The sequence below is a fragment of the Olea europaea genome, unplaced genomic scaffold (assembly GCF_002742605.1).
Source record: "Olea europaea var. sylvestris unplaced genomic scaffold, O_europaea_v1 scaffold2505, whole genome shotgun sequence".
Taxonomy (NCBI): Eukaryota; Viridiplantae; Streptophyta; class Magnoliopsida; order Lamiales; family Oleaceae; genus Olea; species Olea europaea.
In genome coordinates, this window is record NW_019243292.1 from 1,086 (window position 1) to 14,611 (window position 13,526).

The window sequence follows — 13,526 nt, forward strand, 5'->3', positions numbered from 1 at the left end:
AAAAAAAAAGAGGGGGGGGGGGGGGGGGTCAAAGTTTTTTCTTGGATTTATGTAGGCAACGTTATGTAACTTCGATGTTTTCTAACAAAATAATTATTATTTTCTTCAAATGTCAATATTTATAATCTTCAATGTTGATAGTGGTTAGGTCCTATTCTTTGACTTATATACCAAGACCGTGTCCAAGAAGATGGGGGAAATTGGGTTAGGCAGTCCACCAAATCTAATTTGAGCATCGATTTTGTATTCTTAAATTAAATAATTATTCACTATTTTAATTCTCTTATTTAGTTACAAAGTTCTTGAGTTGAATTAAAGAAAGTTCCTGTTTGCCCCTACAAAAATTAAACTTTTAGTAGATGTTAATAAAAGTCGACGAAACATTTGATTGAAAAGTTGATAAAAGTGATGAATTCTAGAAAATATGTGGTTGAAAATGAGTTTTGAAAAATGGAGGCCAAACAGGGGCTAAGTAATTAACTTAAATTATGATACTACGTCTTTTTATGGTTCGCACGTGCAAGACAAGATTAAATACATCCTACAGCAAAACTGATTACGAGACATGTAAGATAAGATTTGACAACAACGTGATAGATACAAGATTATAAGATATGCAAAATGACATATGTACTAGAATAGAGAGAACATATGATGTGCAAAGTGACGTGAGCTCAATGTACTACAACAAGAAGACACACATACAAGAGGTTTGGTAGATTGTACAATCAATACGGAGGATTCACCTTACAAAATATATTGTTATAATTACGAAGTGTCGACGCATGTGTACAAAATAGAGTAGGAAGAGAATATTACCTCAACAAATACCGTCTTCAAAAGATTTTGAGAGAAAACAGTGATGTTGGCAGTGATGATTTTGAGCTTCAAAGATTCAAAAATCTCACATAGCTTTACAATTGTGTATGTTCTATTGCTGCACGTAAGGCTAATCACAACTGTCTTTCCCCCCATGTGAGATACCCTCAACTGCCCATTATTAATCAATTTCACAAAAAAATAATTAATAACTTGATTAATCAATTATCTATGATTAAACAATAACATGTTTATTAGGTAAGAAGGATGATATTAAAAGAATCTAAAATCTTGTCAATTCAATTGTATTGTTACCAAACATGCCCTACTGGTTTATTTAGTGAATTTTATACTGAACAAAAAAATGAAAATTTTATCCACTTATTGTCGACTACATCAATCAAGCGTTCGATGCAGAGTGAGATAGGTATTATGAAGAACTCACCTCTAGAACTTCAATGGGAAATGATCTTGATGTTTCAGAATGACAAGCATGATCCAGTCTTGTTCTCTTTGGATTTGAACAAAAAGTGGTGACTTCTTGATCAATATCAAACATTGTACTATTTCCTGATGTACCAGATTTCAGCTCTGAAATTTCTAATTGAATGCTCTCCTTTTCTTTCTCCAGCTTTTCAATATATTGAATGGCATCTCTAATTATTGATGCTTTATCCATCTAAATTCAAATCAGCAATTCACCCAAAAAGAAGGAAATTTTTTTAGCACTTTTATTATAAAATATAACTTATTGCAATTGCTGGGGGTGTCAGGGACAATAATTCAACATATATAAATATTTTTATTATTGGGTCACCTTTGTAATATTGGGGACCACTGATCTCAATGCATAGAGCCTTTCATTGAGCATTTTTCTCCTATTCCTTTCTGAAACAATGTTTTTTGACGTCATCGATGAATTTGTTCCATCAGGTGAGCTCGAATCATAGTGGGCAGATAATGCTTCATCGAAAAAACTGCGACCATATAGTCGATCACGTTAGTGTCTAATTATCATAAATAAACCTGAAAGTGAACTCAAGAAAGAGAGAGAGAAAAGTAATTCATGAAATAACTACATCAATCTATTCGATCGCACTATAATCTAAGTAAACACAAACACGTACTGAAACATGGAAATAAGAATGAGAAAGAAGAAAGTACCTTTCAAGTTCTTCGGTTCGGAGAAACATATTGGTTTCCCAGTAATTTGTATATTCATCACCAATGTTTTCCATTGTGTGTGTGTGTGGCTTTTTTTTTTTTTTTTTTTTTTTTTTTTTTTTTTTTTTTGGAGCTTTAGAGAGGGAGAGAGTATGGGTGCTTATGAAGGGAGAGTGAGAGTTTTTGTAAATTGCATTGTTGCCATGTGTAGGCTTTATAAAGGAAATGTTTAAAGCCATGTGCTATTTTTGAAATTATTATAATATATGTAATCTTGGCCGGTGATCGTGGCCGTCCATTTGCACTAACGAGTGGTCCACAGGGCCCTATAAAGACGCTGAATATCTCAATTGAAATTGATGGGGACATTTTTTCTTATTTGTTAATCCCAATTTGAGATAGGTTAAAATCATATTTTTTTGGAGATTTTGATTAAAACAAAATTAAATGTGTGATTAAAAAGTTATAAATTTCATGAAATATGTGATTAAACTAATTGTTGATTTTGACTGTAAATTTTTAACAATTTCTTATACACAACATGTAAGAAATGCCATTGTTCGTGCAATTTATGTATTCATGTGACTCAAGCAATTTGCACTGTAATTGGAGCCACAAATTTCGCATTTTCAACTTTGTTTGTGCGATTAAGAGTTAGAGAGATTGGGTATGGAAATTGTCCTTATATTGTGTTACATCACCGTTCAACAAAAATAAAAGATAAAAACATTCAAATATATGGAATCTTGAAAACATTGATCAAAGTATAAAGTGAGAGATTGAACCAACAAGACTCGTACCTATTTCAACCTAGTTAACAAGTCCAAAAAGTACAAATTTCATACAAAATGTGAAGTGAGTTGATAAATATCACATGTTTATTATATATAATAAATACAACTTTAGTGAAATAAATGACAGGCTTCATTTATTGACTGTTATGTCAACAATTTTTGATATTTCAAATGACGAAATTAGAAAGAGTTACAATATTTAGATCTATTTAAAGTTCAATTATTCAAATGTACAAAATTTAAATAAATTACTTGATTAAAATAGAGTGAAATTATGGTTACCGCAAATTGTATTTAGCCTAAAAAAATCTACATAATTACTTTAGAGGTATTTTTAAAAATGTCTAATTTCATGAGTGTCAATTGAAAAATGTCAATTTTTTTAAATTTAGCACTAAACTGTTTATTATGCCCTTAATGAAAAAAGAAACAATTTATTTACTTTTTCAATTTGTTGCAGATTTCGAGAAGTAGCTTCCATGAAAATCTATATTAAAATGTTGTTATCAACATTTCAAATGTCATTCTCGATAATTAAATCTCATTCATATTTTAAAAGTACACATATCAAATCACAATATTAAATATTCTCGATATTTCAAACGTTGTTCTCGACATTTTAAATATCTAAAATGACATTTCATTCCGAACATGATATTTCTCTACACTTGAAATGTAATTCTCGATGTTTCTGTGTCAATGAGAAAAATAACATTAATTATGATTTGACATGTGCACTTTTGAAATAAAATATGACAGGTTATGTGTCAAAAATTTATTGGCCAATAAAATTTTTACAAAAATGTCTATTTCTTGTCTTTGTGTGGAATCATAAATTATTCGCGCGAGGGTATTTCGGTCCAAAATATTTCAAAATAGACATTTTTACAAGAATTTGTAAAATTACACATTTTTACAAATGGACATGTAAAAGTGGTCATTTCAAATAATTTTCTCATAACTTTCTGATCACGTGTGAATAATGTCTCAATCGTATTAATATTAAATTCATATTCTCCCGGCCGAAATAATTGCTGGTTTTGATGTTCGCGTTTCAACTCGTCACGTCACATCATGTCTATATTGGCTCTTCCAATTTTATTTATTATTATGACGTTTTGACAATTTTGTCCTCCGGTATTAAAAGAAGGGGTTTTGCTAAATGGAGACATAATGTGCACGTGACAGCAATAATTCATGTATAAAATGCGAGATGATTTAAAAAATAAATAAAAATAGAACTATAAATTCTAGGAAATACCATCCATCCAGCTTAAGCCTCGTGTAAGAAGTCGATTTATGCTCAAACTAACTATATCTTGGAATCCAATTAGTCTTCGGTTAGAATCAAATCCAAGTCCCTATTTGTCTAATATTATTTCAAAATTTTTTTTTTCAAACTCATTTTATCATACAATCTCACGATAAAATATTTTGCACTTAAACGGAAAATCCCTTTTTTTTTTTTTTTTAACTTTTTAACTGCACATTTTGTAAATTTTCACTATTTCAAAATGTATTTTCCTTTAATGATGATAGACGGACGGGGCTAAATAGGACAAGGTTTAACTATTTCAACTATACTTATATTAGGTCATGTTTGATTGGCACTATTTCCATGGAAAATGGAAATCGAATTCCATTTTTCACAAATTTTATGTCTTTTATAGCAAAATTTTTTCATAGAATTCGTTTTCCATCTTTACCCCCACACACTTGCATTTTCCATGATTTGGTGGAAAATCAATTCTCACTGTTGGTTTTGTTTTTATTTTTTATTTTTTATTTTTGACAATCGGAACAAATTCTATGAACAATTGCAAAAGATGATATCCCTTAAATTGACAATTTTCATGAAAAGCAAAGTCAAACGAACACCAAAAGACACGTTTATTTTAACATTTTTCAAGTGAAAAATTATACCAATCAAACACTATTAATTAGCAATTCCCACCAAAAAAATAAAAATAAAAAAAATTCTAGGCAATTCAATTTCCTTCAACTTGTTTTCTTTTTACCCAAATTTCATTTTTGTAATCAAACGGATCCTTAGTGTATAAATCTTGACTAGATCTCACATGCAATCGTTCAATTTTACATGTTACTGGCATTCACACGGGACTAATTCAAAACGTTGATTTCCTCTCCAACAATACACTCCATGTTAAAGGATTGTGTGACAAAACTTTTAATAAAAATTGATGAGTTGTGTCGTCGAGCATAGTTGGTTAACAAGCAGACTGTGAGTGAAAAATGCGACTTCAATAAAACAATAATAATAAAATAAAATTTACAAGCAGTGACCAGCTCTTGAGCCGGATCGGCTTGTCAAACCAAGGGGACGAGCTCATGGGATAGTCGAGCTAGACTTCGATTGAGTGATATTTCAATTTAACACAACTAGATAACTATCGTAGAGCAACTTAATATAATGCATTATTTTGGTAGTATTAACAATGCAAAATTTTAAATACTTTAATAATAAGACATTATTAAAATAACACATTACAGGAAGGATAATTCTAAGTGTACATAATTTGGTTTACCAAATGATTTACCTACTCTCATAAGAACGTGGACCTCGCGTGAATAAAATAATCCCAACATGTGGTCCCCACTCCCCTATTATGAGTGTATGTAAAGCATTAAATAAAAAAAATTATGTACATCTAACATGATCCTTACAGTAAATACACACTATATTACATTACACACATTAAAACGACAAAAATCCAATATTTTTTATTAGCTATCCTAAACCACCAATAGTTTTTTTAAATGTCGATCAAATTATCAATCAAAATCTTGACATAATATCAAGATCTATGAACTTAATTCAGATACGCCACTAATGTCGGGACAAATTAATTAAGAAATAACAACGTTAAGTAAATAAAACGCCACGTGAAAGTTTATTAATTGGGTGATAATGCAATAACATTAAAATAAACAAACGTATTTTCGTATTTTATTAGTTAGCCATTATGCAACCAAATGAATATAATAAAAAGACAGATACTTGAGATCACCCATTCTTAAAGCCAACCTGATTTATAATTTTTATTTTACAAAATATGATAATTATAAAAACAATATAATGCATAAAAATGTTATATCTTAAATGTAAAATGCTCCTACTACTTTAATTTACACTTTTGTTTTCGATTTTTAGATTTTGGAAACAATTGGGTTATTTATTGCCGGGAAAATTTGCAAAATAAGCTCGATTTAGGTTATGATAGTTGTTTTACTTTGATGGTATCGAGCGACAAATCTTTCATAAAAACATGATATGAGAGTCAATCAAATTATTGTTTTATGTGATCGTTAGTTATGAAATTAAAAAGGCTAAAGGGATTACCAACTATGCAACATAACTTCTGAAATAACTAAATAGTAAATAGATCATAGAAAAATTTTAATGACTAATTTAAAATTTTGCCTGAACATGCTACTCATAAAAGCAATCTGCAAGTCTTTCATGCAGCCTCCATTAAGTGAAGCCCCAGAGTCAAGTGCAACATTAAGGATCGAGTAATGTTGTTAAGTTGTATTAAATATATAATTTATGGGTTGTGTTTGGTGTATATAATTTGGGTACATATGGGTGTCCACACTCTTCACATGAGGTGGGACCCACCTCGCGCTAATCCCATCCCATATGAGGATTGTGGACACCCCTATATACATATTTTATTTACATCAAGACTTATCCATAGTTTATTTGGACGCTTTAATCAAAACGAGTCATTTTTTAAAGTATGTTGTACAAAGTAAATTGTCCCTCAATAGAGAAGAGGTAACGGAAGTCGAGCAATATTTATCATTTGAGAATGTGCAACATAAAAGAATTCAAGTCTTGATCAATAAAAGTGTACGAAGATCAACTAAATTTATCAACTAGAAAATACGCAATATGAAGAAATTTGATCTAGTCTAGAACATATACATGTTGAATAACATCTCTTTCCTTTTTCACGTAAAAATTGTGATTATATACAAGTGCAAGTATATAAATGAATTTATATTCAATATGTAGAATATCAGTAGTTTTTTTCACTTTTCTATAAAAAGAGATTTTAACTAAAATATTCATATGAAAAAATCAAATGAATGATGAATAAGTAATAACCACAGATGAAAATTATGAATTACGAGAGTCATCAAAATGAAAGAGATGCCACAACAGTAAAGTTGTCCATATTGGTGCTATTTCGTTAGATTTTCCTCTCTGATTTGGGCAAAGGGCCAACATCAAGATACTGACCCAGTCCAGTTGAAATCACTGGAGTTTGCCCCAGTATAAAGGCCCAGAAACAAAATGAGCAAAAAGTAAAAAATAATAAAAAAAGGAAATGCATCTATTGAAGTCTTCAGAAAGTGTACACCGATGAGAATCTTGAGAAAATGGAATTTTGTGCAACATGGATCCTTTCTTTACTGTACTCGTTCCTCATTATTGCTTCTATTCACCTTCTTCACATTCTGATAATATCCCAAAAACTCTCACTCAACGACCAAAATGTCGGAGTCAAGAAACTGCCACCTCTCGCTCTGCCCTTCAACTCTGATGGAACTTCCAAAATCCTCCAGGTATAATAATATTCTACGCCATATATGATTATGCATTTCTTTTAATTTTCTTCTTTTACGGAAATAAAATTGTGGGTTTGTTGGAATTTTTGGTTATTGGTTGAGTATTGGGGAGAAGATGTGATTTTTTCGTGGGTAGCTGACATGCATTTTGGGTATCGCATGGTGACTCGATGCAGAGATGTGTTGGATGGTGAATTCTAAGACTGTTCTGATTTCAACACCACACGGTTTCTTGAAAATATGATTGAGCTCGAGAACCCTGATTTCGTTGCTTTTACTGGTATTATATTTTATATATATAATAGAACATGTGTCCTTATATCAGTTTGAAGTTCGTAGCTTAATTTTTTACCAACAAAGTCTCTTAATGCTGGAAACTCGTGCCTGGAATGTGCGTATCAGGAGAAGAGGTTAAATGATAGATTGCATGGAAAATTGAGTAGTACTGTGTGTGAAACCTCCTTATCAAGAGAAAGAAGTATAAAATCCGTCTTCAATATGTCTTGTGATTGAATTATGGAAAGAATAATGCTATTCGTTATCAGTAGTGATCATCACCTATCTAGATGGCAGTGGGCCCCCTAATTTATTGTTCAATTCTTTAAAATGCATCACAACCCTATTGGACAATGAATTAGGAGTCCACTGCCACCTAAACTGGTAATGATATGTACTAATAATGAATATCATTAGTTGGATCGAAATGGATGATCATTGTAGTGTTATTTCTTTTTGGACACTGATTCTCATTCAAAAATCGGGTTTCTGTAAACAGCTAGAAGTAGGAGGAGTTGCATTTGTATTAAACTAGGCGTATGATATGTTTTTACTCTTTCTGCTCCATGAAATAGGTTTCCTTTAATTCTCCAAGTTTCTAATGTTATAGTACTAATTTCAGTCTTTATTTTTTTTAAATCTAATATGCATTCCTCGTTAGCAACACGATATTCTCACATAATACTGGTGGGAAAAAGTAGGTCAAAATTTATTTCAGTGTCATCAGAAGCAAATGGCTGATGAAGGTTCCCCAGGATGACCACAAAACTTTATCCTTGTCATAATGATTTAAACTTTTGAAATGGAATTGTTAAAAAGGGGAGTTCACTAGCAAGTTGAATTCCTTGGAAGAGGTATTATGTTTATGGTGGGGCAAAAGGGGAGGGAGGGATGACAGGGGCAGGGTGAGTAGTTAAACTTAAAAGCAATGATATTCATAACCAGATGTGCTCAGCATGAATCTAGGAGGCAGTGGGTGCCTCAATTTATTGTCCAATAGAGTTTCTGTGCATTTTAATGCATTGGGCAATGAATCAATGAACCCAATGCCACCTAGACCGGTGATGAATAACATTATTTTATACTTAATCAGTCTATTTTTTAGATAATTGACATGACAAGCCATTTGATTTAGACAAATTGGTGGGCAACTGGACATGCTTGCGACCTATGACACAATTAGCTTTGACATGTTAAAAGCTACTACTTGTGGAGCATATTTATGACCCACAACATAAGGGAGGCATTTTTCAAGTTGTGATTGGTTATTGATCTTCAACTATTTACTGATTGACAGAAATAAATACATAGCCTCTGTTTGGTATTGATTTAAATCAAACTTTAATTTATATCAAAGTCAAATAATCATTATTAACCACATTTTCATGGGTCCCACAACTTTTCAACCACGCATTTCAAAAACTTCCATCAAAATTTATTAAAAATCTAATTTTAATTCCTATATCCTAAAAAGTGATTATTTGACTATAATAAGGAAGGTTTACTTGAAGGGAATGTAATGTTTGGTATTATAACAATTAGATGAAATGGAGACTTGTTACATAGATTCTATATATATGAAAAATATGCATCAAGTAAATGTAAGTCCGACAGAAGAGTCGTTTTATACTTTATAGTACTAAGTGTTGGTTGCTCAAGGACCACATGTCCATAAGATGAATATAATAGAAATGGGGATAGTAATATGGATGTCCGACCACATTAGAGTGGATATAACAAGAAAAGATATCGGTGACACAATTGAGGATAAATTGACTATTTGGTTGTTGGGCATGTCTTGCATAGATCCCAAAGAAAGTCTTTATTCACAAGAGCAATGTGTTCCATGTCGAAGATATTAGAGGAGAGCCTACCAAAAATAATACGCCTGATTTTGTTGGAAAAGTTTGTTGTTGTTATTGTGTACTAAGGTACATATTTACTATTCAACATTATTTCATTTTCTAGGACTTCTCTCTCTCCCTCCCTCTTGAAATGCTGCAAAATAAGTTTTGATAGGAATGCCTAAGTTTTGTGTACAGAGAGTATACTCTTTTATCCATGCCCATGCATTTTAACTCATATTAGACAGCATTTTGCATGTCAGGAATTATTAACATGTTGCAGATCACAAACTAACAGGAACAAAAGCAGGATATCAAAAAATCAGCCGAGACTTCTAAATTTTTTACCGTCTCCCCTGCATTGACATTCTTTCACATTCCCATTACAGAAATTAAACAAGGACCTCTTTTGGATATTATTGGCACGTATCAGGAATACGTAGCATGTTCATTCGTAAACTCTGGAGTCCTGAAGACGCTTGTCTCCATGGGAGACGTAAAGGCTGTGTTCATAGGTCATGATCACCTAAATGACTTCTGCAGAAATCTAGATGTCATATGGTTTTGTTATGGCGGAGGGTTTGGATATCATGGTTATGGTGTTGCCGGATGGCCAAGGAGGGCAAGAGTCATTTTGGCAGAACTCGGGAAAGGGGTGAATTCATGGAATGGAGTAGAGAAGATCAAGACATGGAAACGACTCGATGACGGGATGCTGAGCAAGATTGATGAGCAAATCCTTTGGGAGAGACAATAACAACAGTCACACGTGTCATGTACTGAAATTGTAACACTGCCGCTGAATTGGGTTTAGTTCTTATGTTATATTTCCGAGAAAATGATATCTTAAGGTTAGCAATTTTATTGAAAGCTTGTGAGAATCTAGTACCACTTGTTTGATTAACTGGTAAATTGAACTTGTTGAATGTCTGGAGCATCTTGTTGGAAAAGAAACAGAATTTTGTAATGTAATTGATTATCATTAAAATGAGGTGATATATACTGAAATCGCTTAGGGGCTGTTCTCTTTGGCGTTTTCTGATTGTTTTCTATTTTCGAATTTTCAAAACGGTGAAAACACGTTCTCTTTCGCGTTTTCGGAAACAAAAAGAAAAAAATTGTGAAGAAAACGCCCAAAACAGCCTTCATAAATGGAGTCACAAAACACGGCCTTCCGGTTGCCGAAACCACCAGATCTAGCCACCATTAGTCTCGCCTCATTACTCTCTACAATCTCCAACCAACCACCAATCACAAATCATTAGGAAGCAGCAAAAGATCCAGCCTAAAAACAAATGTCGCACACCCGTTTTCTGCCGGAATCTCCACCTCCGGGGACATCCAAGGTCGCGCACCACCACCGGTCGATTGCCCACCACAAACCGATCCCAACCATGGCCCCAATTTACCACAAACAAAAATTCAACAATATGAATTAAACCCAAAAACAAACCCGTCACGAAGCCCGTGCAACAGAATCCAAAAGTTGCAGATTTCGGCGCCATTTGGCCGACCCATGGTCGCGGACCACATGGGTTGAACTACTCTTCACCTGGCGCACCTTGTCCAGCCATGGGTCAACCCCAATTTCACCCAAAACTTGACGAATTTTGCCAGCCATGGGTCAATTGTTTTGCCCAATTTTGCCCATAACCTTGTCGAACCAGGGTCAAAATTCTGTCCAAGAGTAGCTCCGCCACTGGGGGGAGGTGAGGGGGTTTGAGTGATGCTGGGATTTGGTGGTCTAGGTGGTGGGGGTGGTCTGTTTGTGAAGTCGAAGAAGAAGGTATTGGAAGGGGCGAAAATCTCATTGGCTGGACAAGAGAAAATGAATGAAAAAAAAAAAAAAAAGACCGTGTTTTCAATTTTCATGTTTTAAGAAATAATTTTTCAAAATGACAAAAAGAACGTATTTTCAATAATTTTAAAACAGACACTCAAAACACAAAACTAAAAATGAAATTCAAAACTAAAAACTCAAACACAAAGAGAACAAACCCTTAGTATTTCCTTTTTCTTTTCTTGTATGAAATTTTAGGATATATGTTAAAGAAGAAAATGGATAATTCTGCTGTATGTTTCATTCATTCTTGAAGTCAATAAATAGGTACAATGAGGTTGCTATACAAAGAAAATTGGCTAAAATCTATGCTAACATTGTGCAATTTTTCTATAAAAGTTTACAAGGAAAATTGACAAACATCCATGCTGATTTTGTGCAAGACTATGATCCATGCTGGTTTTGTGCACGTTGCAATCCCTGTTGATTTGCAATTGGATGGAGATGTCAATAATATAACACACATGTTTACCTTCATTTATATTGTTTTCTTTTCTTCTATGACATTTTGTGAAGTTCTGTTATTCTCTTGTGTTTACTATTGGAAGCAGAGAAGTTGGTGGAGGGTGAAGCACCAGTGTGGCAATGGACCCCACCGTTTCAGTGTTGTATCATCCTTCTATTCATTAGGAATAAAGCATTCATCATCATTGATAGTGGACCCTCATTCGTTGTTTCAGTACATTAAATGTATGACAACTTCATTGGAAATGGTTTAAGGGATTAACACAAGTAATAATGAATAGCATTACTCATTCATTGGACAATGAAGTGGTGGGATCCACGACTTCTAAATATAATGCTACTAAGTCCCTATTTGACTCCTTTTAAAGTAAAATAATTTATTTCTCATATTGATTTTCAACTATACATCCATATAATAAAATATTTTGCATGTAAACTAAAAATATTTTTCCACTTTTTAATCACGTATTCTCAAAAAAAAATCACTATTTAAAACATCATTTCTACACAATAATAACCATCGAAGAGGGCTAAGCTTTATTCATTGTGTAATTCCTTCATTAAGGTTTTATGACAAATCCCACTACTAAAGATTCTTCAACTATATGCCTCCATTAAGTTGAGAAAATAAGTCTTTAATGACTTTTTAGAGAAGTACTGCTTTTCTCAAGATTAACCAAACGTGCTCTTTGAGATTTTCGTTTTTTGAATTTGACTCTTGTCATTTTTTATACATTTGAGATGGCAGCAACTAGTGACGAGGCGTTGGAGGAACTGCTTTGCTCCTTGTAATGAGTGAAGCTCAAGTTAATGATGAACTCACTCAAAATCAGTACCAAATTGAAGGCCACGGTCCAAGGAAGCTGCAACTCAAACTCAATTTCTAAAATAATCACAAATTGGAAAATGGGCAAGAAGAAATTAAGTAGTAGTAGAAGAAGAAGAATAGTAGAGAAAAATTCAGAAGAGGAAATAGAATAATTTAATTGGTTTTACATCCAAACTCTCCCTGCCTCACTCGTCTGGTCTCTATATATATGCTACTGCAATAAAAAAAAGTATTCAAATACAAGAAACATAATAGACAAAAACAACACTTAATTGACAGGTGTGGACCCCACTCTATTCCCATTTGAAATATAGTTTCGGTTGGTTCTCTTCTTCATTCTTCCCCACTTCTTCCACTGAGTTGCTGCCTCTTCATCATGACATCCTTCCTCCTTATCTAAACCTTGTCCCCAAGGTTTAAAACTAGGATACTTCTTCTGTATGTCCTGTGAATCTTTCCAAGTAGCCTCTTATGTGGTTTGTCCAATCCATTTGATTAGCCACCGAGTTCCTATATGATTCCCCTTTTTGAAAATACTAGTTTGAAGCACTTCTTCTGGTTGTTTCACCACCTCCTCTGTAGATAGTAACTGCTCTACAACCACTATTATGCTTCCTACATTCTGCTTAAATAGTGATACATGAAATATGGGATGAATTTTTGCTTGGTTGGGAAGTACCAGGTTTTATGCTACATTTCCAATCTTCTTTTCGATCTGATAAGGGCTATAGTATCTAGGACTCAGCTTCTGATTAATCCTCTTGGCCATGGACTGCTGCTGATATGGATGTAATTTCAAGTATACTCAATCCCCTTCTTCAAATTGTCTCTCGGTCCTGTTTTTATCAGCATACACTTTCATTTTGGCTCTTACTTATACTAGGTTCTCCTTTAATTGC

At 33.1% G+C, this 13,526-nt stretch overlaps 2 protein-coding genes across 2 annotated transcripts; one reads left to right on the plus strand and one right to left on the minus strand.

Moving 5' to 3' along the window:
• Positions 1 to 39: 39 nt before the first annotated feature.
• LOC111382467 (transcription factor bHLH35-like) lies at positions 40 to 2,125 on the minus strand. Its single transcript, XM_023006451.1, has 4 exons — positions 1,984 to 2,125; positions 1,637 to 1,796; positions 1,265 to 1,498; positions 40 to 990 (listed from the first exon to the last, which is right to left on the minus strand). Exons 1-4 carry the CDS (start codon positions 2,055 to 2,057, stop codon positions 769 to 771), a joined length of 690 nt encoding a protein of 229 aa, XP_022862219.1. The 5' UTR covers positions 2,058 to 2,125; the 3' UTR covers positions 40 to 768.
• A 5,059-nt stretch (positions 2,126 to 7,184) lies between these two features.
• Positions 7,185 to 10,545, plus strand: LOC111382466 (probable inactive purple acid phosphatase 14). Its single transcript, XM_023006450.1, is given in 6 exon segments — positions 7,185 to 7,369; positions 7,505 to 7,685; positions 7,776 to 7,851; positions 8,595 to 8,710; positions 9,456 to 9,554; positions 9,792 to 10,545. Coding segments are annotated over 6 exon segments (1,116 nt in total). The 3' UTR covers positions 10,251 to 10,545.
• Positions 10,546 to 13,526: the final 2,981 nt, after the last annotated feature.

What these genes read in the sequence shown, in the direction of transcription:
- LOC111382467 (XM_023006451.1), bottom strand. Translation starts at nt 2,057, where the DNA reads ATGGAAAACATTGGTGATGAATATACAAATTACTGGGAAACCAATATG. An exon ending in CGAACCGAAGAACTTGAAAG is followed by an intron (nt 1,797 to 1,983) that starts GTACTTTCTTCT and finishes ATATGGTCGCAG; the next exon opens with TTTTTTCGATGAAGCATTAT. An exon ending in TGGTCCCCAATATTACAAAG is followed by an intron (nt 1,499 to 1,636) that starts GTGACCCAATAA and finishes ATTTGAATTTAG; the next exon opens with ATGGATAAAGCATCAATAAT.